This window comes from Polypterus senegalus, chromosome 18, assembly GCF_016835505.1.
Source record: "Polypterus senegalus isolate Bchr_013 chromosome 18, ASM1683550v1, whole genome shotgun sequence".
Taxonomy (NCBI): Eukaryota; Metazoa; Chordata; class Cladistia; order Polypteriformes; family Polypteridae; genus Polypterus; species Polypterus senegalus.
Genome location: NC_053171.1, coordinates 44,139,276 through 44,165,332, shown reverse-complemented (window position 1 = coordinate 44,165,332; position 26,057 = coordinate 44,139,276). Strand labels below are relative to the sequence as shown.

Below are 26,057 nucleotides of genomic sequence, written 5' to 3'. Positions count from 1 at the left end.
GTCCAGGACACGAGTGAGTTAATTGGCATGAAATTTCGAGTAAGAGGGCAGGGCGGGTACTGCAGATGCACAGGCTACTGGAATTAAAAAGAGAGAACAGGGTAACCGATGGAGTAGGTTAGTGTTCGATGGAGAAGAGAAGAACTATGAACTGTGGGAAACAAAATTTTTCTGCGGTTACAAGGGTTAAAAGAGACGATACTGCACGAGCCAGGTGTAGATGATGACAGAGTTGAAGACGCCCAAAGAAATGGTGAGGCATATTTTGAATTAATACAGTTTGTAGATGATAAGAGCCTTTCCCTTATTATGCAAGAAGCTGCAGATGACGGCAGAAAAGTACTAAAAATCTTAGTATTTTTACCCTGATCAAGAAGCTTCAGTGAGTGTTGTTATTCTTCCGATGTCAGTATGTTACCCAAGTGTACCCTGTTAATAGTTTTCTTGCCATCGCAAGGATATTTAGTCTACTTGTCAACAAGGGCACAGCTCTGGATGATCCAATACAGGGCCTACTCACACTCTCAGGGCAGGTTTAGCATCGTCAGTTAGCCTAATCCACACATTTATTTGGGATGTAGGATTAAAACTCATGTAAACCACATGAGTAGGAAATCCAAACAATGCTGCAGAGTGCAGTATGATGCCAAAATTTACATTTTTGTCATCAGTCAGCACTGGCCTAACAATGAACCATAACAATTGCCCGGTGATATTATTTCCATTTAAATTTCAGGTTTTTCAAAGTATAGCAAGTTATGAAACAGCAACAAGCTGATATTAATAATAGTTGTTTGACTAGCATTAAAAATATGGTTTGGCATGACATGAATCTGTTAACATTCTATTCAATCTATTAAGAAGTATCCATTTAAGTGTTTGATTTTATGTTTTCAGGATTATTTTAAAAATAGTGCCTCATGCTATTTAACATCCTTGGTATTAACTCTAAGTGTTACTTGGGCTTGGAATTCCATGTAAGTAGGGTTAAGCCCAAGTCAGAGTCGGTGTGATGGTAATTTTTACAGTGTTAGGCCTGAAAACTCTAGGGGAAGTATTCTGCTGCCATCTAGTGGACAACATAACACAATGCTGCAAACAAAATCATGAATATTTCCATGTGTTTTGCCAGTATTTGGTAACTCATCAGTACTCAGTGCGTTCAACCAAAACACAACGGCGTGTAAAAAAGAAGCTGCAAAGTCAGTTTTGGAACAAACTAAAATTAACCATTAATTGAATCAAGTGATAGTGATGATAATGTAAATTTCCCATCAGTCATTGATACAGATAGTAAAACTGATGTATATGGCAATGTACTACTGAAACGGAAAATTTGGTCGCATAAAGCTAAAGAGGGGATGGAGATCAGACAGAGAGACAAAAAAAGACGTTAGCCCACTAAATGCTGTTCGTAATTTAGAAATCAATGTCAATGTTAATTTCTAAAAAGAAGTGGAAGTCATTAAGCCTACAGTAACACAGAGAACACATTACTTGTGTGGATCTCATGCTGAAATTCTACCCTCAAGCAGCAAAAAAAAAATATTATAGAAAAAGTGCACAGAGAAATAGGCTTCTAATGTCCAGATTGTGATGACAGGCTGTGCATCGGTGACTGTTTCAAAATAAGTTGACATCTTAGTCTTTACATGTTTAGGACTGCCAACTCTCTTCCTCTGGAAGTGAGGACACTTGGGTCGAAAAATGAGGACGTTTGAGGATGCTTTTCCTTTTGATGCCATAATACGCCTTTATACTGTCTAATGGTATTTTAAAATGATATAAACCTTTAGTAACAGTTTATTACTATAATTATGATATGATGGCCACAATCACAGTCAGTGGCAAACCCTTGAAATATTTAACCCATTTCAAGATTCTTAAATTAACAGACTTCATTCCCTCCATTCTTATTTAGACAGTTTAACTGTCGTGAACCTGTAAAAAATGACACACATGGTAAAGTCATTTCTAGTAAAATAAATATAATTTTACTCTTTTCAATTTGGTTTATTTGCATTTATCTACATCCTTTTATATTCTGCCACTGAAGCTATTTTTCTAAATAAATCTGGGCTCTTGGATAAATATGAATAGAAATCTTTACATAGCATGCTACTGAAATTGAATCTTGTGAGCTTTAGCCCCTTAATCAAATCTGTTCTACCATTTCGAAAACAATGATATTTGTTGTTCAAATAATCTGTGAACTTGCACTTTCTTTTCGGCATAATGGGTATTCCTGAATTTATGTAAATGAAAGAATTATGAACATATTAAATTACTTGAAGAAGTGATTTATTACTTGATCAACTGATAACTAAAAAGATATTGCATTTATATGACAGAAAAAATGTGTGATTTCTGTTAATTAACTGAAACTTTAATAGCTGACTCATTCATTTACAATTATAATTCCATTTTGGAACAACAGGTGGTAATAACAGTATTTTCCATTAAAATATTACAACGCTGTACTTACTTGCACTTAAATACAAAGGACTGTATGAAATTTCTTGTTTAACCGAACTGCCGAAAGAAGAATCGAAAATAAGTTCTCACATAGAAAACATGAAATTGTAATTTCAATTTTGAATAAATTCACTTAGTTACGGTGAATCAAGGTTACAAATAATCAAGGAAAGGAACAATATTTATAATAAACTGTTTACTCATCAAGAAGATAAAGCTGAATTCCATAGATGAAGTGATAAAATCAAGTTGGACAGATATTGACTGTTCTCGTCAATATCTGCGTTGTTTACTACCGGAACGGAAGGGAAAATTCTGGGAAAAAAGTGTGCACTACTTCCGCAAAAATACTGATTGGTGTACGGCTTTCAAATTTTATCAAAGATAAGGATAAGGAGATTTTCAAATTTTAGGAGCCAAAATTCTGGACATTTTCACAATTTTATAAATTTTCCTCCCAGACAGTAAAAAATGAGGACATGTCCAGGACAATCAGGACAATTGGCAGCCCTACATGTTTCTGTTCTGTTCCACTTAATAACATTTTTTCTTGTTGGAAAATATTCCATGTTTTGCCTCGTTTTTCTGGATGTAAACATAATGATAAGTAGACAATATAAATAAAAAACAAAAGGGCTCGCCTCATAAATGACAGACCTAAAACATTCACAGAAAATCATCGAGACGTGGTGTGTCAAACTTAGACCCTGGGGGGCCTCAGTCGCTGCAAGTTTTGTTCTTACTGCTTTATTAATTCACCATCAGTTACCTTTGCTAATGGAACGCTCCACTGTTTGCCAACATTTTAAAATTCAGCACCCTTAATTGTTTGCTGTTTTCTTTTGCTAGCAGTGAGAAAATAATAAGACTGAAAGCAAGCCAACAGATGATCAGCTCATTCACGACTCTCAAAATCAGTTCCACCATTTCCCCTTGAATCAGTTTCAATTAGAAGGCAATTCTTCCTGTTAATACAATTTCTGAGCTGCGTCCTGCTCTCATTCTTCATTGACAGACATCATAAGAACTACTGATTTTTTTTTTCTGAAGACACCTACAAAATGTTTTGTGGAGCAGAGAACGTCAATATTTCTTAGGACTTTTTTTAAGGGGAACCTTTATGGGTTTTGAATCTTGAAAAACAAATCAAGGTTACTAACTTTAAAAAATGCCTGAAAAAAAACTAGCAAAAACTATGGACCCCCAGGATCCAAAGTTAAAGATCCCTGGACTAGACTATGTTTGGTTCACCCAGCATGGAGAAAAAGAAGTGTATAATTTCTACCCACTGTTGACCTCCATAACTTATAACTTAAGCAAAAAGTTAACACTCGTACCAAGCCATATCAATACACACAAGATAAATCCTTTTGATGTGTTTCATTTAAGGCACTATGCCCCATCTGGCATGTCAGAACCTATTATTATCGTGGGTACACTGGTGAAGTGAGCACATATTGACAACATAAACCTGATGAGCATAAAAAAACACCACAGGTCCAGATGGAAATCAAAATCATACGGCAAAGTTGGATGGTTCAGCTCATCAGGGTGCAGCGTCATACATCATGCAGCTTTATCTCAGGAGCACCCTGTATGTCTCAGACCTGACTGCTTTTCTTCCATCATTGCTGTCTTCACTTAAAGGAATGATCCAATTAGGATTGATTTTTTTAATATGTTACTTATCCCATGTTGTTTGTAGTGATGGCCAAGAAAAAAATGTAATCTTATATTTTTAAGGAGAACAAACATAACAAAGTTTCTTATTGAATGGAACTCAGTGGTGATCAACGCTGAACAGCAACCAACAGTATCAAAAACATCCATGGAAAAAATGCACGTTATTTATGTTGCACAATCCCTACATCAAGTCACCCTGTCGTATGCTCACAATGGGAAAACACATGCATATTTTACTAAAACATTGTTAAATTAGTAACTGTACAAAATGAAAGTAGTCCACAAACAGAAAGCTCCATCACATGGGATCATGCTTGTGAATTGAAGACAAGACTCCTGACCAATGACTGAAGAGAACAGGGTCCCCCATACCCAAAATACACAGTCCAGGTTAACAGTAAAAAATGACACCTGCAGTGAAAAGGAAGCAGAGAAGCTGGTGTTTAGACTTAGCAGGCTATACAATACAGTGTCAGACCAACAAGCCCCTTACAGGACATATACATCTACATGTCAGGGGAAACACCTCCTGAACACTAGAGGGCAGGCGACCCAGCCACTGGTAGAGAAACTGATTCATTGCTTCAGGCTTCAGGCGTGTTCAAAAATGCCTCCTCAGTGACAGAGAGCATATGATCCAGGATGGGGATGTGTAGGGAGATGCTGTTACCAGTAACATTTGACTCTTTAAGGACCTTGGTTATCTATTTAGTACATGGACAAGAGAGACCACTAGAAGTTATTGTAGACTAGTGTCACATCTAACAGTTTAGGGCTTCGTCACACCAGACATGTCTCTGGATGGACTCTGTAGCAGCTTTACATGCAGGGGACAGAGGAGTATAAGGTCAAAAGGAGACTCAGTGGCCGATTGGTTGGATTGAGAAGGAGAGGGTGGAGTGTATGTAGTATTGAGAGAACATAGGAACGTGGATGAGATGCTGCATGTACCTGAACCCATGTTAGTAAATTCTGTAGTGGCACTAGGTGTTTACATTGCTGTTGTTTGTACTTTATGCTATGTTTGACAAGTTGTATCTTCTCACTGTGACATCCTTCTCTTAAATTTGAACAGAGGATGTGCATTGAGCGCACCATAGGTACAAACACTTGTAAGAAAACTCATCAATCCACAAAATCCAAGAAAAAAGACAAAATGTTGGGAAAATGTCACAATATAGATATTGCAATTGAATTTGGAGCATAAGATCTGATGATTCTGTTGGTTGACATAAGGAAAAAGTGACCATCTTGACAGCACATGTAAGTGCTTGCCCACTTGCCCATCACTGTAATGATTATAAGTCACAGAAATGGTAAGAAAAAGCAAAAACGGTAGCCTGTCCAATGTTAGTGTGAAAAAATGTGCTCAGTGGAGTCTGGACCCCATCCCTGGTATACCATAGCAAGAATTCACCAATCATCAATTCTGCCTTGTCTAGTGTAGGATGCAATGTGGTGCAAGGAAGACATCAATACTGGATAGGAAACAACAAATATGGCTTCATCACCGGGACAATGGTTATGATAAAACGTGGCTGGTTTATATCATGGATAACACTGTCTGGGTGATGAATGATGTGTGGAGGTCTCTGATCATACCAAGCATTTTAATGCTCTGCAGAATACAAATGTAATTTGTTAAAGTAGTGGTGCTTTAAATCTGGTGATGATGTATACATACATCACATTGAGTCCAAACATTTTGATTACCATTAAATACGATCTTAGTGACAGTTTGGAGATGTACATTAAATTATGGATGCTTCTCTCTGTATTAACTTACAAGAAAGAACAATTCCCAATCTCAAACCACAGGTGTGCAGCTTACATGAAAGAGAAACCCAAAGCTCATGAATGTCGAGGAGAGTACAGATAAAAAATAACTTCAGGAGTAAGATGTGATACTCCCGTATTAGCAATGTGCTGACACAGAGGTCATTTCAGTGGGCCATGCAGCTCCAATGTATGCTAGCATTACAATCATCCATTTAGAAGAAAATAATTCATAGATGATAAAGTCTCTGAAATTTGAGATCAGATGTGACAGTGCTGTTTGAAAGGTTTTGGAATGCTGGGGTGGACAGTCAGTCTCACAGGATGTAAAACTGAAGCAAATGAAGATCTGATGTGAGGATGCTCAGATCGGACTCAAAGGAACTAAAATTGCCACTGCTGAGATCGTACTCTTTCAGTTTAAATGTTGAATGTAGCAGGTTTCATTTTTCATTAGAGAAAACTACACAAACTTATAAGAATAAACTCCAGGAGGTTAAGATTCAGGATAAGCAGCTCTTATCAATCCGATTTGTAAGAGAAATCATCTGCACTATGCTAAGATATGATCTGAAATTGTGTGTCAATAATGGAAATAGAATAAAAGTTAGTCCAGCAATGGAAAAACTGGATGGATGACTTGCAGTTGCTTGTGGATTACAATGTAAGCAGGCACATCAAACAGCAGGGTTTGGATACATAAAGTCTGCACAAATGCATCTTATTGGTGACACTTCTGTTTCTCATCTTCTTCTTCTCCATTGTTCATTTTTAATGGGGCAGTCAAGGGTGGCGCCACTGAAACCTGCCACCATTCCAAAGTTAGAATTAACAGCAGCTGCAGTAGCAGTCAAAATAGATAAGGTGCTGAAACACGAACTGCAAATTCCCCAGCAAGAATCAACCTTTTGGACTGATAGCATCACTGTATTAAAGGTTGTGATGGATGGCCAATGTTTCAGTCTGGCCTGGATGTCCCTTAACAGAAAGAAGGAGGAAGAGCAGGCTTTTCAGGGCACTGCATCCCCTAGGATGCTGGGTGGCAGCACCCCTGGACGGCAATGGTTCCCCGGATTCCCTCAAAGCATCCTGGGATGTGGAGTCCATTTCCTGTTGGGTGCCATGGGTGCTGCCAGAGGGAGCTCACAAAGAACCTGGGGACTCCTATTATTACGACAACCCGGAAGTACTTTGGAGTCACAAGGATGGAAGTCTGCAGTACTTCTTGGCTACTTGAGGAGGATGAGGTGCCGTTTGACCCGGAGAAGGAACACTTCCAGGTCATGAACTATTTAAAGGACTTTGAGAAACCCAGCAAGGAGAGCCGGAGTTGGGAGGGTGTGTAACGGAGCTGCTGGGAGTGTAGGATTGTGTTTATTGTGATTATTGATTGGAGAATTGTGGAGTGTGCGGTGCTTTGTACACTTTATTTAAGAATATTAAAGAAATTATTCTTGGTGCTTTTAAACGTGTGTCCTGGATGGCTGTCTGATGCGTTTAACGGGGCAACAGTGCCTCTAGCATCCACAAGGTACATTGTAAATGAAAGTGCTCGCTATATAACCTTTGTTGCCAACAGAGTAACAGTGAGAAGGGAGCACTCTTAGCCCTCACAATGGAGGTACGTCACATGTGCACTAAATCCAGCAGACCAAGCAGGATCAACTATAGGAAGCTGTATTAATAGTAAAACATGGATTCAAGGCCCAAGCTTCCTGTTAAAGGCAGAATAGGAATGGTTCAAGAGACCTGATGAAGAAGATTTGATCTTTAAAGATGATCCAGAAATAATCTCAACTAGTGTGGAAATGAAAACTGAAACCGTAAAAGAACATAGACTACTACTCAGAGTGGCTAAGTTTGAAGAAAGTAGTGGCAAGGTTTTTTAGATTCAAAGAAAGGCATTCCACTTTATGATCAGTCAAGATGGAAAACAACAAAAAGATGTCATCAACTTAGTGACACAAAACGAATTAAGCAGTAAACTAAATACTGTATATTATATAAAACAGACAAAGCAAAAAAAAAAAATTAAATTGAAGAAATCAATTAGGGCCTCCCAAAAAACTTTGTTAACCCTTTCTGCACTTTAGTCAAAATAACAGGAAATGCCCATGACTTCTTCTCTGCTTAATTGCATTTTGATATTTAAGCTTGTGCACAGATTGCCAGAGATTGTTGCTGTTATGTGTAACCATCTAAATTGTATTCATTTTAACCTATACATTTTATGTAAAATGGCTTTTTTTTTAACTATTTCAGTTTCATTCATTATTTTTGTTGTTGCCGTGTTATTTCATAGTAATTTGTATTCTTTACAGGGGGCCACAATGTAGTTGTTGACAATGGTCCAATGCTGGTCATGAGGACACATAACAGCAGAGGTAGGTGCAAAATTGTGCTTTATGCTTTTTATTCACAACAACAGTATTAAAAATAAAGTGCAGTGCAAAAATAAATATATGGTCCACAGTAAAAACAGTGTCTTTTTGTGGAGGTTAAAAACAGCAATAAATAAGACAGCAAATAATACAAAGGTATAAATGAGGTTAAAATCACTACCAGGAATTGTTAATTAAAACCAATAGCCACTTTGGTGCTTCTTTCCAAAATCAACATCTCCTCAACTCACTCTTTTTCAGCCTCCTCAGCAGAAGGAGAAATCTTACAAAGAGCCCAGTCATCCCTTACAACTGGCTTCTTATCCCACCTTCATCCCTTTGCTTTCTGCAGGAAGACCCCATGTGCCCTCCTCCTTTCTCTTGCCATCATCTATTGGTCTTCAGTAGGAAAACCCACAAGCCCTGCTTCCTTCTACTGCCGCCATCCCTTAGCCTTCAGTGGAGGACCACTCAAAGTGGTTGGTCGCTCCTAAACCATAGGTGCCATCTCCTTGGACCTGTCAGGCCCACCACCCAACAGCTTACTACACACTGGCTCTGCCACAGTCATGCTTTGGTTTGCTTTTCTTTGCTTTGGTTTAACCTCTGAACTTCTCCTATTGCTTCTTTTTCTCTTCTCCCCCTTTCCTGTCCTATTCGAGCTCCTTGTATACTTCAGTGAGTTTATGTGCCTAATTATGTACCCCAGAACGCTAATGAGAAAATTGGCTGAACTGTACATGTCTGCAAGTGAATGCGAGCTCCGCCAATTCCCTCATCAACAGCCCAGGGTCGTTTGTCCACGCTACTGTGTGTACCTATGCCCACCAGGAGCCTGAGAATACTGTTTTAAAAAGAAAAAGACTCATGCACTGCCACGGACCCCAAATGTACTTTACCACAGCCAAAAACAGCAAAACTCGACACAGGGATGGAGTTTAAAGACTTCTGGGCTTTGCTAATTATTACAGAGAATTTACTTAAACATTAGTCTTGCCAGAAGTCAGGGTTCATATACGAACTTGAGGAAGAAGAGAATGAAGCTCTGCAAAAAAAAGGCATCTCTGGAAGCCTGAAGAGAGAGACACTGAAAGACGCATAACGCTCACAATTGCTGGACTGATATTTGTGTTTTCCTTTTCTCTATCTTTCATTTTGATTTCGATTCCAGGTACAGTGGAACCTCGGTTCACGACCATAATTCGTTCCAAAACTCTGGTCATAAACCGATTTGGTCGTGAAACAAAGTAATTTCTCCCATAGGATTGTATGTAAATACAATTAATCCGTTCCAAACCGTACGAACTGTATGTAAATATATATTTTTTAAGATTTTTAAGCACAAATATAGTTAATTATATCATAGAATGCACAGCTTAATAGTAAACTTAATGTAAAAATATTGAATAACACTGAGAAAACCTTGAACAACAGAGAAAACTAACACTGCAAGAGTTTGCGCTATAGCGCTACGAACCGCTCGCTAAAAATACTTTTTTTTTAATAAGTTTTAAGCACAGGGAAAAAAATGAACATTTGAAAAATCCATAATTTAATAAACCTCCAAGAAAAGTAACATTGCAACAATGCACGCTACGAACCGATCACTGTAAACAGAAGGGTAGTGGAGGTTAAAATCCAATAGAAAAAAGTCTTCATTAAATACAACAAGGTTAAAACAATGCTCGAATGTGTATCTTTAAAAACAAGCCGTCTTTCTCTCTCGCTCGCTCGCGTGTGTGTGTCTCTCGTGCGTGTGTGTGTGTCTCTCACTCGGGCCCGTGTTTGTATGTGTGTGTCTCTCTCTCGCGCGTGTCTCTGTGTGTGTGTCTGTCTCTCTCTCTCACGCGTGTCTGTCTCACTCGCGTGTCTGTGTGTGTCTCTCTCGCGCGCGCGTGTGTGTGTGTGTGTCTCTTTCTCTCGTGCGCGCGCGCGTGTGTCTGTGTGTGTGTCTCTCTCGCGCACGCGTGTGTGTCTCTCTCGCGCACGTGTCTGTGTGTGTGTCTCTCTCTCTCGCGCGCGCGTCTGTGTGTGTGTGTTTCTTTCTCTCGCGTGTGTGTGTGTCTGTGTGTGTGTCTCTCGGGCCATGTCTGTGTGTGTCTCTCTCGCTGCACATGGAATGCACAGAGAGAAACTGAACATGTGCGGAAATCATCGGCGTGCACAAACTGAGAGGGAAACTGGCTTGTTCGTATACCGAGTGTGTGGTTGTGAACAGATGCAAAAGTTTGGCAAACTTTTTGGTCGTAAACCGATTTGTACGTATTCCGATACGTTCGTGAACCGAGGTTCCACTGTACTAGCAAGTCTCAAACACTTTATGCTTTCCCTCTTTTTCATTTTCATTATGGTCTAAAAATTACCAAATGTTTAATAATAAGACAGGACAGATGGGCTTTGCTATTTCTCCTACTGTACATTTTTAGTATTTACCAAGCTTGAAGAACCCAACCGACACTATTGGTTTAATTAAATCCATCAAGGCCACTCACCCTGATACTATTATGAAAGGAATTCTTATTTCTGGACTGTGATTCATATATCGTTTTATATTCAGAGGTTATTAGGTCAACTGAATTATGAAACCATTAGTTTTGATAGCTTTTTCTGAATATAAAAGACTCGCTAGCTGCTTGTGAAATCTTTAACAGAAATGATGCCCCCCTGCTTGTCCCATTGCATTACAAGCCAGTAGACAACAGATAGAAATGTCTTGATTACGGAGCTTCCCTAATCTGAGGCACATCACATTAACTTAGTTATGGAAAACAGGTTTTTCAAAACTGTGCACCTTATTCTTCTCAGAAAGCTTCTTAATTAAAGGAATTTTTGAAGCATTTCTTCAGGAGTATTTTAGGTTGCTCGGCTGACACAGGTAGAAGACCCCAATTTGTTTCGGAATTTGCAGGGATTTGTGTATTTAAATGGAAATGCAGTTAAATCTTACATTCAGTCAGACCGTTATGTATAAACGAAGAGATTTAGAAAAATGTTCATGATATGCCATTGTTGCTCAAGGTAATGATCTGGCTTTTATTTTTTTTTTTATTTTTTATTGTCTTACTTTGACCTCTAAAAATTTTCAAGATATTATTTTGGGGGGTTTGCAGGTCAAGTAATCGATTTGTTTCATGTAATTTTTTGAACAGAATTGTTTTTCATTTTGTTTAAAAAATTAATTTTCTACTGTGGTGCCACTTTGCTTTTGTTATGGCCGTCACCATTTTGTGATTTTTGTCGTCTTTGTTGCCAGGCAGTTACCTGGTAAGGTCAACCAGAAATGTGAGGCACACAACATAATGGAGTCAGCATCGGACACTTTGTCCAAGTTTGTGGATATTTGAAAAGTTCTTAGCATCCCATTTGTGTGATACATTTAAAAGCTCTCTGGTTATGAACTCTGTTCTGGCCAAGATTATGATTTACGTTTTTGATTTTGACTTCAACTTTGGACCCTTTAACTCTGTTCTTCTACTACGATTCTTGTTACACATCCAGGATTTTGTTATCTGGATTCCCGTCTACCTGAATTTGACATTAACTTTCTTCTTGACCTCATTCAGTCTTCTGACTCCAGTTTGTAGCTGAACTGCTGCCATCCTGTGCTGTCAATACCCTCATAGGTTGCTTAATCTAACCAATAGGATTTAGCACCATTAGTGGAGTTCTCTAGAAATGTTCTTATGACTACAACTACAGGTACAGCACCATATCAATTTCTCTGTGGTTATAAGCCACATTTTTCAGGTTTTTTTTTTTTTGGTTTTTACAGCTAGTATTTAGATCAGTTTAAAAGAAATTGAAAAATTGGATAGGGAGAAAATGTTGAAGTCGGAATTCTCTTTAAAAACCCATTTGGATTGGAGGTGCAGTAGTGGGATAGTAGGTATGATAGCGACTCAAGGTATCCTGTTAAATTAGGTTGAAGGTACAGTATACTGTATGGAGCCATATAACATCCAATTTCATATAAATTGGTCTTACTGAAACATGTTCATATACAGTACATCCTTATGTCATGAGTATTTACTGGAGATGAAACTGGGATGTATCAGTGCCAAAAGGCAGTCCATAGAATAGCATAGATGTAGGAATAATCCAACATCTGCTTGGAAGAAGAGGCTTAAGGTTACCCATGTAATAGGGAGAGTCATGGCTGCTGGTTTTTGGGATGCAGAAGGGGCGATTTTAGAAACATTATGCCACATGGTCAAACTAGCTATTAACTCAGATCAAACTCTTAAAAAGTCACATAAACATTTAATGAGTGTTCACAGAAATTCAACATGATAACACAAGAACACTTACAAGTTTGAAAACTCTGAAAGCACCCACAAAACCTAGATAAACTGCTCTTCCTCAACCACCCTACAAGCTCACATCTTGGATCCGCAGGTTTCCCCCTCTTTTGAGGCTTCAAAGATTCTCCCTGTGACAAAACGTTTGTAGTTTATTAAAGAAGTGGCTAAGACTGCAGGCTTCAGACTGGCACAAGGAGGACAATACACCCTTGTGCAAATGCATTGAAACAAACTCTGTAAACAACACAAATCTGATCTGCTCAGTTTTTGTATTATGAATAATATTCACATACTCACATCAGTACATGATATGACCTCCTCGACTCTTGAGAAGAATCTGGATGCAATTTGGCATGGAAGCCTCCAATTTTAAACAGGATTTTGGAGTCCCTGTACTAAACTTGAATTAAGGCTTGAATCGTCTTCTTCATGGTTGTGAAGTCCATTCCATAAACTCATTGTTTACAAATAGACAACAAATTCTCAATTGGGTTCAGATCAGGAGAGTTTCCAGGCCACTCCAGCATGTTCATTTGATTCTCATTGAAAAATATCTTCACTTGTTTTGATGTGTGACATAGAGCCAGATCCTGTTGAAAAACACCGGACCCATCAGACAATAATTTTCTCTTTTCTGCAGAGAAGTTCAATGTATTGTGGTACGCACATCATGCCCTTTGACTGGGTGCAAGCAACCAAATGCCATAATAGCTGAAGCAGCCCCAAAACATCTTCTTTTGTGGGTGTTTTTCAACAAGATTTGACCCTGTGTCACACATTGAAACAAGTGAAGACATTTTTCGATGAGAATCAAATGAATATACTGGAGTGGCCAGGAAACTCTCCTGATTTGAACCCAATTGAAAATATGTGGTCTGTTTGTAAGCAACGACTTTGTGGAATGAACTGCATAACTATGGAAATATATGGAATATAAATATGGAGAAGATGATTCAGGCTCTAATTCACGTTTGATACAGGGACCCTTCAAGGTTATTCAGAATTGGCAGATTCCCTGCCAAATCTCATCCAGACGCTACTTAGGAGCTAAGGAGGTCATATCTTATACTGATATGAGGACATGAATATTATTCATAATAAAAAATTTGAGCAGATATGATTTTTATTGTTTTCAGAGTTTGTTTCAATTAATTTGCACAAGGGTGTACATGCTCTTACTACTTGCTGGCAAAACACTGTTGAAGTTAAGTGAGATGATGTATCGAAATGATGAATGAAGTAAGGACATCTAGTTATTCTATAGGCCAGTGGTTCTCAAACTGTGGGGCGGGCCCCCTAGGGGGGCACGAAGATGTGAAAAAAAGAAAACAAGAATCAAAAATATGAAAAAAACATCTGTTGAAACCAAAACAAATTAACTTAAACTACATTCTGATACTAGAAAAATAAATATAGAGTTAGATAAATGTCGATAAATGTTAAGTAGGTATAATAAAATATGCATCTATGATATATCATTAATTAAAAAAGAACAAATTGGTATTAGTGGGCTCCTTTCAAAAAACGTTAGGGGGCACAATTAAAACTGTTATGAAAACTCGGGTCGCAAATACTTAAAGGTTGAGAAACGCTGCTATAGGCATATTCAAACAAATAAATGAATAGCAAATTTGCTATTAAAAATTGCTTCCCAAAAATTTCTTGGCAAAATGTAGTTGAAAATGATGAGAGAACATGATTAATAGTATTCTAAGATCTGCTGGGATCAGATCCTAGGAAGTGCATTTACAGTGTCCTGAGAAAAAATATGGCCAAACCTTAGGAGGTCCAAGATCTGTCAAGATCAGAATCTATTCAGCCATCCATCCATACATTCATTCTAACCTGCTTACCCAGTTCAAGGTCCCAGGGAGCCAATGGGTGCAAGTTAGGAACCAGCCATAGCCTGATTACCAGGACTGTGCACATGCACACTCGAGGTTAGGCTACAGTTGCTAGGACATAAAAATATGGGATAATATAATCTAGTGGGATTAGCCTTTGTGGTCAGGAGGACCAGAGGAGGGCTTGTGCCTTCTCCAGACTGTGAGGGGGCGTCCGTCCTGGTTATGTTGGGGGCCTCAGGTACAGGGCTTGGAAGCCCAGCCCTGTAGGGACCCGTGGCCACCGCCAGGCGGTGCCCTGATGCCGGAATATCCCGTGTGGTCCCAGGCCGGGGTTGGAGCCCGGCCGGGACGCCCAGGAGGACCAGAGGAGGGCTTGTGCTTCCTCCAGACCACGAGGGGGCGATCGCCCTGGTTGTATTGGGGGCCACAGGTAGAGGGCTTGGAAGCCCAACCATGTAGGGGCCCGTGGCCACCGCCAGGCGGTGCCCAGGTGCCTGAGGAACCCTGGAGCCCAGCACTTCCGCCACACCAGGAAGTGCTGGGGGGAAGATGATAGGGGACACCCGGACGACTTCCGGGTGCGCAGCCGGCACTTCCGCCACACTGGGGTGTGGCCAGGACTGATTGCCAGGAAGCAGCTGGAGCCCATCCGGGTTCCCATTTAAGGGGCCGCATCCCTCCAGTCAGCAGTGGATGTCGGGTGGAAGAGGACAGAACTGGAGAGAGGACGGGAGGCCGTCGAGAGAAAGGCAGAGAAACTGTGTGGCCTGGACATTGGGGGAATCGGTGCAAGAGGCACTGGGGTTTGTGTGCACGTTAAATTTGTATATAATAGTTGTTAATAAATAGTGTGTGGTGAAATTATGTTGTCCGTCTGCCTGTGTCCGGGTCCCAGTCCACACCTTTTATGATTCTCTTTAAAGCTATAGGGCACAGAGACAGCAAGACAAGTGTCTAAGGTACTGACATCTATGAAAACAGTAGTGGACCTCCAAATGCAGTATATGGGGGTGGGCAAAAGTAGGTTTGCAGTTGTGTGTATGGTAAAAGACACACAGGTTTTGACTGCTACACTCAAGAACATTTTAGTAATATTAAGAAGAAGAAGACAAATAATACAATAATTAATAAACAAATAATAATACAAGAATAAAGTCTATGTTTCATGTATTCACAACTGTAAACCTATGTTTTCCCACCCCTGTATATTCTTTCCAAATTCAAGAAGAATGTTTCTAGTTACTCCACAAGAAAAAATGGTGGACTATTCTCTTCAGGTGTGACCCACAAATGTGTAACCAGTAATGACAGCCTTACACCAAACCTGCTGCTTATAGTTTGATTTTTTTAAAAAAAAACAAAGCTTGTGCTAAGCCATGATGTTTGCATCCTACTAAAGGAGAAGAAGCGGGTCAAGAACTCAAGATAATGAAAGGAAGGAAATGCTTGCCATGTGTCTGCATATACAGGGCAGCTATGACTTTGTGCCTAAGCAGCTTCTCTTCATAGGAGACCAAAAATGTGAGTGACACAAAGGAGAAGATTGCCATCTAGTGGGCAGTGGAGAACAGTGTGACTGCTTGGCCTGTTCAGTAAGTAAACAACATTTGTATCCATGAGTTCTATAGGGAGATGGGTGTTGCTAAATTGGCCATAGTGTGGGTATGCTGTGTGTTTTCACCCAACAGAGATTTTTACTGCCTTGCACTCTAGGATTGCTGGGATAGGCTCCAGCTACCTGTGACCCTACCCTGGATAAGCAGGTTTGGAATAAGGATGGATTATTTTCTTAACCCAATTAACCTTGTTAAGGTTGCGGAGAAGGCAGAGTTTATCTTGGCCAAACTGCACAAGGCAAGGGTCAACACAGGACAAGGTGCAAGGCCATTGCAGGGCACTTTTACACGCACACACACACTCTCAGTCAAACAGACCAGCATGAAACTTGCCAATTAAATTAACACACACAGTCAGTGGGAAACCAATGTTTTATACTATTTGAAATTGGAAAAAATCATATACTCAGTTAGAAGATCTGTACAGATTTTTTTCAAAACATGGCAGGATCTAATCAGTAATATTTTAGAATAAGCTCTTAAAGCACAGAAGAAGCAATTATTTCTGTAGTTCTTTTTCTTCTCCATTCATCTCTATTGGCTTATCAAACTCATCAATTTAGGTATGTTTACAAGCCTTAAGTTTTACTCCGTTGACCATGCTTTTTCTCTCAGGGGTGGGGATCGACTCGTTCTCAATCCTACTTTTTGTAAAAATTGATTGATTTGTATGGAATTATTACAATAAAATTAATTAAAAAAAATAAAATAAATTAACACACACACATCTCTAGGATAATTTAATTTAGATTAATTTAATTTGTTAATTTAGTGGGAGGAATATTTGGGAATCTGGAAAGAAAGAAAAAATGCACACTATTAAAGTGGCCATTACGTGATCCCCAAGTATCAGATGTTTAGGTTTTCTCTGTTACAAGAACGCTCGCCACTACTCTGTGTATCTAAAGACTTTTAAGTTGCTGGGTAATGCCAAATGTCAAAGTGTACTGTATAAGGGGCAAATATAAAGAAGATGCCTTATGAGGAGAGTGCAGGCTTTACATAGCGAGGCATCACAGTGAAATTAGAATTAGAATTAGAATTAGAACAATCTAGACGAGAACAGGCCATCAGCCCAACAAAGCTCGCAAGTCCTATCCACTTGTTTCCTCCAAGAAAACATCAAGTCGAGTTTTGAAAGTCCCTAACGTCTTACTGTCTACCACACTACTTGGTAGCTTATTCCAAGTGTCTATCGTTCTTTGTGTAAAGAAAAACTTCCTAATGTTTGTGCGAAATTTACCCTTAACAAGTTTCCAACTGTGTCCCCGTGTTCTTGATGAGCTCATTTTAAAACAAGTCTTGATCCACTGTACTAATTTCCTTCATAATTTTAAACACTTCAATCATGTCTCCTCTTAATCTTCTTTTGCTTAAACTGAAAAGGCTCAGCTCTTTTAATCTTTCCTCATAATTCAACCCCTGTAGACCTGGAATCAGCCTAGTCGCTCTTCTCTGGACCTTTTCTAGTGCTGCTGTGTCCTTTTTGTAGCCTGGAGACCAAAACTGCACACAGTACTCAAGATGAGGCCTCACCAGTGCATTATAAAGGTTGAGCAGAACCTCAGTAAATGATCAGTGGTCACCACATTACATTGCCTTGGATAAGAGAAGCTGGCTTGAGTATCAATGGGCACCCTTAAGTCTAAGTGTTCAGTGCAGTGAGTGCATATGTGGAGTGGGGTATGCAGGGGCTGCCCTTGAAATATTTTCAAAAACATTCAAATGTAAACTAAAATGATAAACTTGTATGTAGATGTCTACAAAATGTAAGGAAACAAACAAGTTATTGAGGATACAAATTCTGTCCAAAGCAGGTGCTAAACATCCAGCCATACGTAAGCATAGTCAAGTATAATAAACAGGATGAGCAGACCAGTTGCACATTAGCTGTGATGAGCAAAACAATTCGTGCAAAATTGATTTCACAGTGCAACTTGGTGCAAAACAAAACTCCTTTTGCTTCTGGTGTCATTAACACAAAAGGAAAACCATTTAGTGCAGTCTGGAAGCATTTCATGCGTTAATTCCACATGCCTGTCATTTAGTATTCAAATAAAGATCTCTATTTGAAAAAAAATAATCACAGACTCATTTCCTATCACATGTAGACATTTTGGGGAGCTGCCAGACATGTTCTGGTAGGACGCTCCCCACTTTGTCAATTATGTTGACAACTTGGTGGTCCCAAATTATGTCATTGGCACCACAGAACAATAATTATCAGAGTTTTGCAGACTCGTACGAAACACCTTTGTGTTATTTGTTTTCATATTATATATTAAAGGTCTCTCATTTCCTGACTTTTGATGGTTTTTAGGCTTAACAAACTCTCGATTCATTTTTTGATAATGACTCCTGGCTTGTCTTTTTTGATGACTCTTCTCTTAGTCATCTTTTTAGTTCTTGGTTGCATTCTGCTGCTACCCATAACAGATATGTGAGGTCAGTCAGTCATTACCTAACCTGCTATGCAGTATCCTAACACAGGGTCACGGTGGTCTGCTGGAGCCAATCCCAGCCAGCACGGGGCACAAGGCAGGAACAAATCCCTGGGCACTTAGACCGGGCGCACACACACACACCCAGCAAACACTAGGGACAATTTAGGATCGCCAATGCACCGAAACTGCATGTCCTAAGACTATGGGAGGAAACCAGAGCACCCAGAGGAAACCCACACAGACACGGGGAGAACATGCAAACTCCATGCAGGGAGGACCTGAGTAGTGAACCCAGGTCTCCTTACTGCAAGGCAGCAGCGCTACCACTGTGCCACCGTGCCGCCCGATATGTGAGGTATGATCAAAAAATACAACCTTAACCTCACTTGGGATCCATTCCTGTCAGGGTAGCCTTGTGTATCCCTCCATTTAAAATGGGTTAAGAAAATATTGATAAAAATATGAAAATGGAAATCATCCTTTCAACAATCAAAATAAGTTTACTAATTCCAGATAAATCAATGAAAGGACAAACCACTACCAACAGAATAACATAAGCATGTTTTTCAAAGAAATGTGTTAAAAACGCAATGTGAATTAGTGATTTGATAAACCAAGAGGCTATAAGCCCAGAATATCAAAGTGCCATGCTGCTTATCCCAAATGGAGTGTGAGCGAGCTGATGAAGAGCCTTGCATTTCCACTTGCTTCTGCCCAGGCTCCTTCACACGGGATGCTTGATGACCTACAATGAACCTGATCGTTCAGTCATTATCAGCGGCTCTTCTTTCTTTACTCTGCCTGAGTAATAAGGTTTTTTTTTTTGCTTTTGCTGCAATCATACATACCCTGGGGTCACTGTGGCTCCTGGGAAAGTCAAAGCCAAGTCTGTCTCTGAAAAACAAACATTATTAAGATGAGAATTTTGAAAATGGCAACACATACCAAACCACCAATGGAATGTCTTTACACAAGAACACAATTAAAGCTTGTGGTTACAGCAGAATACCAAGCAAGAGCTGCGTATGGCCCTGCTGACACGTACAGGATAGCTGTGCACACCTATCGAACACTCACAGGCGCACATACACAGGTACAGGTATTTAAGGAGGGTTAGGCACAGGCCTTCTATCATGAGCATATTCATTTTATTGATTATTTTGCCACTTTTAATCTTAACTAGTGTAATGGATAGCATGTATGGGCTGGATTGGCCCCAGTTCCTTAACTGACCAGGAGATCAATACAATGGAGAGATCAAGGGAGGCTCCATTTCAAGGCTGTGTGCTCTCCCAACACCCAAGGGGAATGCTAGGAATTGCAGTCGAGTAGCACAGCTCTGTTGGGCTCTATGGGTGCTGCAGGAAGTTACACGCCCTACTTTTTGAGCCTTCTGCATGACCCAGAAGTACTTTCAGTGGGAGATTGGAGAGGAGACGAGCAACACTCATCTGGGAGGAGGAGTAACAGTGAAGAGAAGAGCAAAGAAGAGTACCTGTAATTGTTGTATGGAGGTATTTCTTTAAAATAAAAACCTTGGTATGGAACATGGAACTTGCCTATGCTTTCATGTTTGGGGTTTGGGGGTTTGTAGTGTCCCCTATTAATCACACTAGATTAAAAAAGAATAATACTAATGTCTGACATATGAAGGAAAATAGCTTAATTCCAGTTGTCTCCAATCCTTCACCCTGTGCTATTTTAATCTTGATGGAGATCTGATATGACATAACATAATACTCTCAGATCTGTTTAAATTAATTCAGGGTCATGGAGGCCTGAGGCCTAACTCTGCAACATCAGGTACAAAGCAGGAACTAGTCATGAACAGTCAGGCACTCCACTGTAGGACCGAATCACAATCACATTCTTACAGGGCCCTTTAATCTAATGCCTTTGTGGATGTGGGGCGAAATCTGTACAGAAATGGGGGGAAAGTGGACACTCCACACAGTGATCAACAGCTGTATTCAAACCCAGGGTGCTGGATCATGTGATACAGCAGCACTAACCACGGCACCGTCATGCCTCCCAGGTCTGTTGTAATTCTTCCAAAATCACTTCATATTCTTCAGTGGTTTTCTAGACATGCCACTGTATTTGCTGTGTTTTATTATTAGATTGGTGACACGTTGGTTCATCCATCCATTCATTTTCTAACCCGCTGACAAGTCAATTTTATTGTCCTAACAGGGTAATCTGGTTTGTCAGCAGGTTTAACAGGGAAACCTCAATGTAATTTTAAAAACACATCAGAAAAGAACACAGCCATCAAACAAGTAACTAAATGTACCTTGTACTGTCATTTTTAGAATTCCACAACCCTGGATTTGAATCTCCAGCCCGGTATCAGTCCCTTCCATATTGCATGAGGAGCTTTTCTCCAGATCATCTAATTCTCCCCCCAGAGAACAATCTGCAGGTTGATTGTTGACACCAAACAAGCCTGGGTGTGTTTGAGTGGGTTCTGTGATTGACAGAGAATCTGTGACCCTTAATTGGAATACAGTATGTGGGTTTAGGAATGGAAAGATGTATTTTTTTAATAAGTGATTTGTTTATTTGTTGTCATGTTAAAGTTGTATTTAGTTAGGAGAGTGCACTGCAATGTTGGTGAGACCTTCAAAGATTTCCATTTTGGTGTCTGTTAATAAAAAGCTCAGCATGCCGAGATGTGTCCTCATCTGATTGTTCTTCATTGTCTTCTTTTTCTCCTCCCTCTTATCTAAATATGAGTAACTTTTCTTGGCATCTGTGGATAATGGATGCAGCAGGACATGTCTTTATTGCTCTTACAGAGCTACTCTGGTCAAGCGTCCAGCTTTAGGACTTAAGGAATTACTTCTTTTTTGAAAACTGCATTCAATGAACTAAAACATAGGAAGTTAATGTCAAGGGTGCCATACCATGATAAATTGGGATGGACTGGTTCACTAATAAGGCTTGGTTCTGGGTACGGTCTGAACAGTCTTTGGTCCCCAAGGCCATGAACTTCATAAATCAGGTAAATACTGTATGGGTGGATGGACCTCTTCATAAAGTTTCAGTCAAAAGACATGAAATGTGTTAAAGATGATTCTGCGCTTACGGGGTTTATTGAAAAGAAGACAAGATGAGTATAGGAGTCAGGTGGGGAACTTTGTTGGTTCAAATAGAATTGTCTGCAACTAAACTTCAGCAAAATCAAGGAACTGCTCATTGACATTTGCTGCACCAAAGATCCTCTAAGTCTGGTCACTGTTCAAAAAGTGGGTGTAAAGGTGGTCCACTCCTATTTGCCTTTCTTATCCAGATCAAGGACAGGTTGGACAGTGTAAGAAAGGGCAAAGCAGGCTCTTTTTTCTTAGGAGACTGCATTCCTTTAATGTGGGAAGTGACATCCTTCACATCTGCTACAACTGTAACATCACTTCAAGAGAGGCCCATCAAATCAACAAGCTAATTAAAAGGCCAGGCTCAGTTATGGGACACACTTTGGCCCCCTAGAGGTCGTAGCAAAGGAGAGAATGAAAACAAAATGGAGTGCCATTATGAACAATGCTGCACATCCTCTCTCAGACACACTAACGCTGAGGACTTTCAGCCAACAAGCCATTCAGCAGAAGTGTATACTTTATACCAACAGGTGTACACATGCTTAATGCCACACTGGGACTGGGGCTGCCAAGTCAGAAGTTTTGTTTCTTTTTAATTTTCTTGCTTTATAGTCATTATAGTGTTTGTTCAGACCATAGTGTATCTATCTATCTATCTATCTATCTATCTATCTATCTATCTATCTATCTATCTATCTATCTATCTATCTATCTATCTATCTATTTAAATGTACTGTTCTATCCTGGCTGACAGTAATAGTTGATGTATGTTAACTTTTTATTTCCACTTTTTATTGGATGTAAAAAAGAATGGTACAAATTAAATAAGTTGAGACTGGACTAGATATTAGCAAAATAAAAATTATTCATAAGATCTGGGACCTGTTCATGAACATTCAGTGCTTTATTCAAAGAGTCTGCATGCATCCCATAGTTATACAGCAAGTCATTATAAACTTCTAAGTACATTGTATTTATAAAAATAAACTGCAGTGCCTATAAAATCTAATAGCAGCTTTGGAAGTTTTCACATTTTATTGTTGAATCACAGTGGAGTTAATGTGTCTCTTTAATGTCAGAATGACAGCAGAGCACTGCAAAGTGGTCTAAATGATTTACAAATATACAACACAAAATAACTGATTACATAATTATTCACTCCCTTTAATATGACACACCTCAATGATCACTGGTGCAACCAACTTGTTTTTGTAGTCACAGAATTAGTTCAATGGAGATCACTGGTCTGAGGTCAAGGAGTTTCTATTGATTTCAGTATAAATACTCCTGCATGTGGAACTTCCAACTTATGGTGAGTCAGTATGGTGGTCTAACCTACACAATAAGAATAAGAGAGCACTCCAAGCAACTCTGTGAAAAAGTGATTTAAAGTCTGGGGATGGAGACAAGAAAATATCCAAGTCACTGAATATCCATTGGCGTTCAGCTAAATCATTTGTGAAGAAACAGAAAGAGTTTGGCAGAGCTGTAAATCTGCCTACAGGCCAAAAACCAAGCAATTGTGCAAGAAGAAGACGAGTGACGGAGGCCACCAAGAGACCTTTAAGAACTCTGGGAGAGTTATAAGCTAACGTGGATGAGATTGGATAGACTGTGCAGACAACAATTACTGCCCGGGTTGTTCAACAGTCTGGGCAGCTTCATGGGAGAGTAGCAAAGAGAACGTCACTGTTAAAGAAGTACATGTGACTTTGTGGCTAGAGTTTGCCTGAAGACACATGAAGGGTGTGCTAGAAGAACAGTCTATGGACTGAGGAGACTAAAACTGCACTTTTTTGGCCATCAGACTAAACACCATTTACGAACACTACACATTATCAAAAACATGTGTTTTATGTTTTTAATTAATTTAGACCACTTTCAGAGATCTGTTTTCACTTTGACATTAAAGAGTCCTTTTCTGCAGATCAGTGTGAAGAAAACCCAATTAAATCCGCTGGGATTCAGTGTTGTATAATGTAATGTTGTATAACAATAAAATGTGAAAACTTCCAAGGGGGCAAACACTTCTTATCAGCATTATATAGACACCGCATGCTCCTCTGCTCAAAAGTTGTTCAGAACATTTTAATAGCAAAGCAGAATTTTCCCAGATGTCCCTACTTTTTCTCTACTAATCCTTAGAAACATCTCACAAAATTAAGATTAGAGACAGTAACGTGCATTGGTGCACTATAATGATGTAGTATACACCAGCTGCTGACATTTAAGGATTTAAATGCTTGTGCACATGTATTTGTAAAATAGTCATGTTGCTCTTTTATGAACCCACTGGTCTAAATTAGACAAGAATCCCCCTTCAGTATGTCATTACCTGTTAACTTGCCTTCCAGTGTTTCTTCTACAAACATTTATCTCTAACAAGGGGGTAGCTGGATGGATGGATGTATGGATGGACGGGGATAGCTGAGGAGGACTCGGGGTCAGGATCTGGACAGGAAGCTGAGGTGACTCTACAGACAAACTGAGTTTTCTTTCTGACTCTGGAAGTGGTGTGACTCTGGGATGTCCAAGGAGTCAGATTGTGAAATAAGAAATGAGATGAGTAGTTACAGACCTGATGTAACTCTGGGACGCAGATGTCTGAAATGTAAGGTAAGGTGACTCGGGACTGCCCAAGAAGTCAGTTTGGCTCTTTGGCACACTCTGGGTCAACATCGGAGGCAACTCTCACACACAGTGAATCAGTGTCTCGAGTAGTATAAGATTCTGGGACTAACTACAAGGCAATGACCAAACTGAAAGGGAAGATAAATCAGGGCCATACACGGTGCGAATGTCTAACTTGGGAGTTCAGGTGACTCAGGGACATTCTGGCAGTCCATGTCTGAAAGAGAGGGCAATGTGACAGCAGGTTAAATTGGAACTGACATGAGGCATGAGCCAACCTGTGGGACAGAGAGAGGTCACTGTCTGAAATGGCAGGTTAGGTGATATAGGGACTAACTAGGAGTCCGACTCTGACATGATAGTTGAAGTGACCCTGATACCAAAAGAATGAGCATCTGAGTTATTATAAGGCCCTTGGACAATCTGGAAGGTGTTGCCTGGACTAGATGATGACAGGACTTTATCAGAGAAGTACATTATATATACCAGACAGGAAAGTTTCTGTACAGTGTGATATCAGAAAGGTAAAAAGAATTAAGGATGCATTACCGTCTGTTGAGAGCCAAAATGTCCTCTCTTCGTTCTGCTCTTCTCTCATTCATTCTTAAGGGGTCATCGAGCTGGACAGATGACAAACAAGTTTGTTTGGATAAAAAAGAAAGCAGGTTTCCCTCCTGACTGTCTTAAGATAAAACATTTGACAAGCGCCTAGGATACTCTCGAGCCACAGAGCAGGTGGCTTGTAATAACTCAATACCCTACTTCACTTAGCTAATGAGCCTTTTGAATGAATATCAATAGCAGTTTAAGCCATCGGATTTGATAATACAGTATGTATCCAGTTTGATTTTTTCTTCTTGGAATCTCTCACACCTCATTAAGAAGCAGCAGAGGAGCCCATCTGCTGTTCTGCTTGGCTCTCATGCCACACGCAGTCACATGACAACATAAAAACACATTTTCCTGATTAGTTTTTCCTTCTTTTTTATTTTTACCTCAGTATGGCTGGGATGAGCTACAGGTGGGTAAGGCCCCCTCCGATCCTCTAAGAAGTCCAGGACATTGCCGCCGCTCCGGAGATTTCTCTTCTCAGATGGGCCACTGAAACTGTGGAACTGGGACATGCTTCCCAGGAAACAGAAGACGTGTGGCACGCAACTTGACTACTGCACTGCCATCAAGAAGCACGCACCCCGCCTCACAAGACAAGCCCCCTGGCAACAGTGTTGCTATGAATCAGACGCTCAGCAAAGCATGGCAACAAAGACGCCCACTGAGACGGGCTGTGCACAACAGGTGAGAGGCGTGAGCCGTCGTCACGGTGACCAGAGACACTCCCCTGTGCCTTGTCAAACACAAAGCACTGCTGTACATTTAAGAAAGTTACATACTCCCACACACTTGATGGGATACACCTGGCAAAGTGAGACACTGATGCACCCCTGATAGAGAACTTGTCAAGCTTGGCCTGAAAAATGGAAAGCATTCTGACACACCTGACAGAGCTTGAAGGGTCTGGAAAACGGAAGAATGAATGCAGTCCTGATTGAGCTGTCCAAGTGGGACCCATCTGATTCAGAAAGTCTGTAAAATGGCAATATGATTTAGTGAGGCTAACATAAGTCAACCGACACAGTCTAACACGACACAGAAAACAGAAATTTTACTGATTGGCAAAAATGGATATAACAAGGGTATTAGAAATAAACTTGATCCATCAGGATTAAAAGATAAGATAGAGGTTAAGAATTTAGGGGTAATTATTGACTCTGCTCTGAATTTTAAATCACATATTAATCAGATCGCAC

General features: G+C 39.9%; 1 protein-coding gene across 1 annotated transcript in view; it reads right to left on the bottom strand.

The window, feature by feature from the left end:
* LOC120518969 (coiled-coil domain-containing protein 170-like) overlaps positions 1-25,425 on the bottom strand; it is a 133,001-nt gene extending 107,576 nt beyond the window's left edge. The window contains exons 1-3 of the mRNA XM_039742016.1: positions 25,245-25,425; positions 24,799-24,869; positions 19,372-19,417 (exon numbers count right to left, since the gene is read on the bottom strand). Coding sequence (XP_039597950.1) covers positions 19,372-19,417; positions 24,799-24,869; positions 25,245-25,373 — 246 coding nt within the window. The 5' untranslated portion in view covers positions 25,374-25,425. The remainder of the gene's footprint in view (positions 1-19,371; positions 19,418-24,798; positions 24,870-25,244) is intronic.
* Between the last annotated feature and the right edge of the window lie 632 nt (positions 25,426-26,057).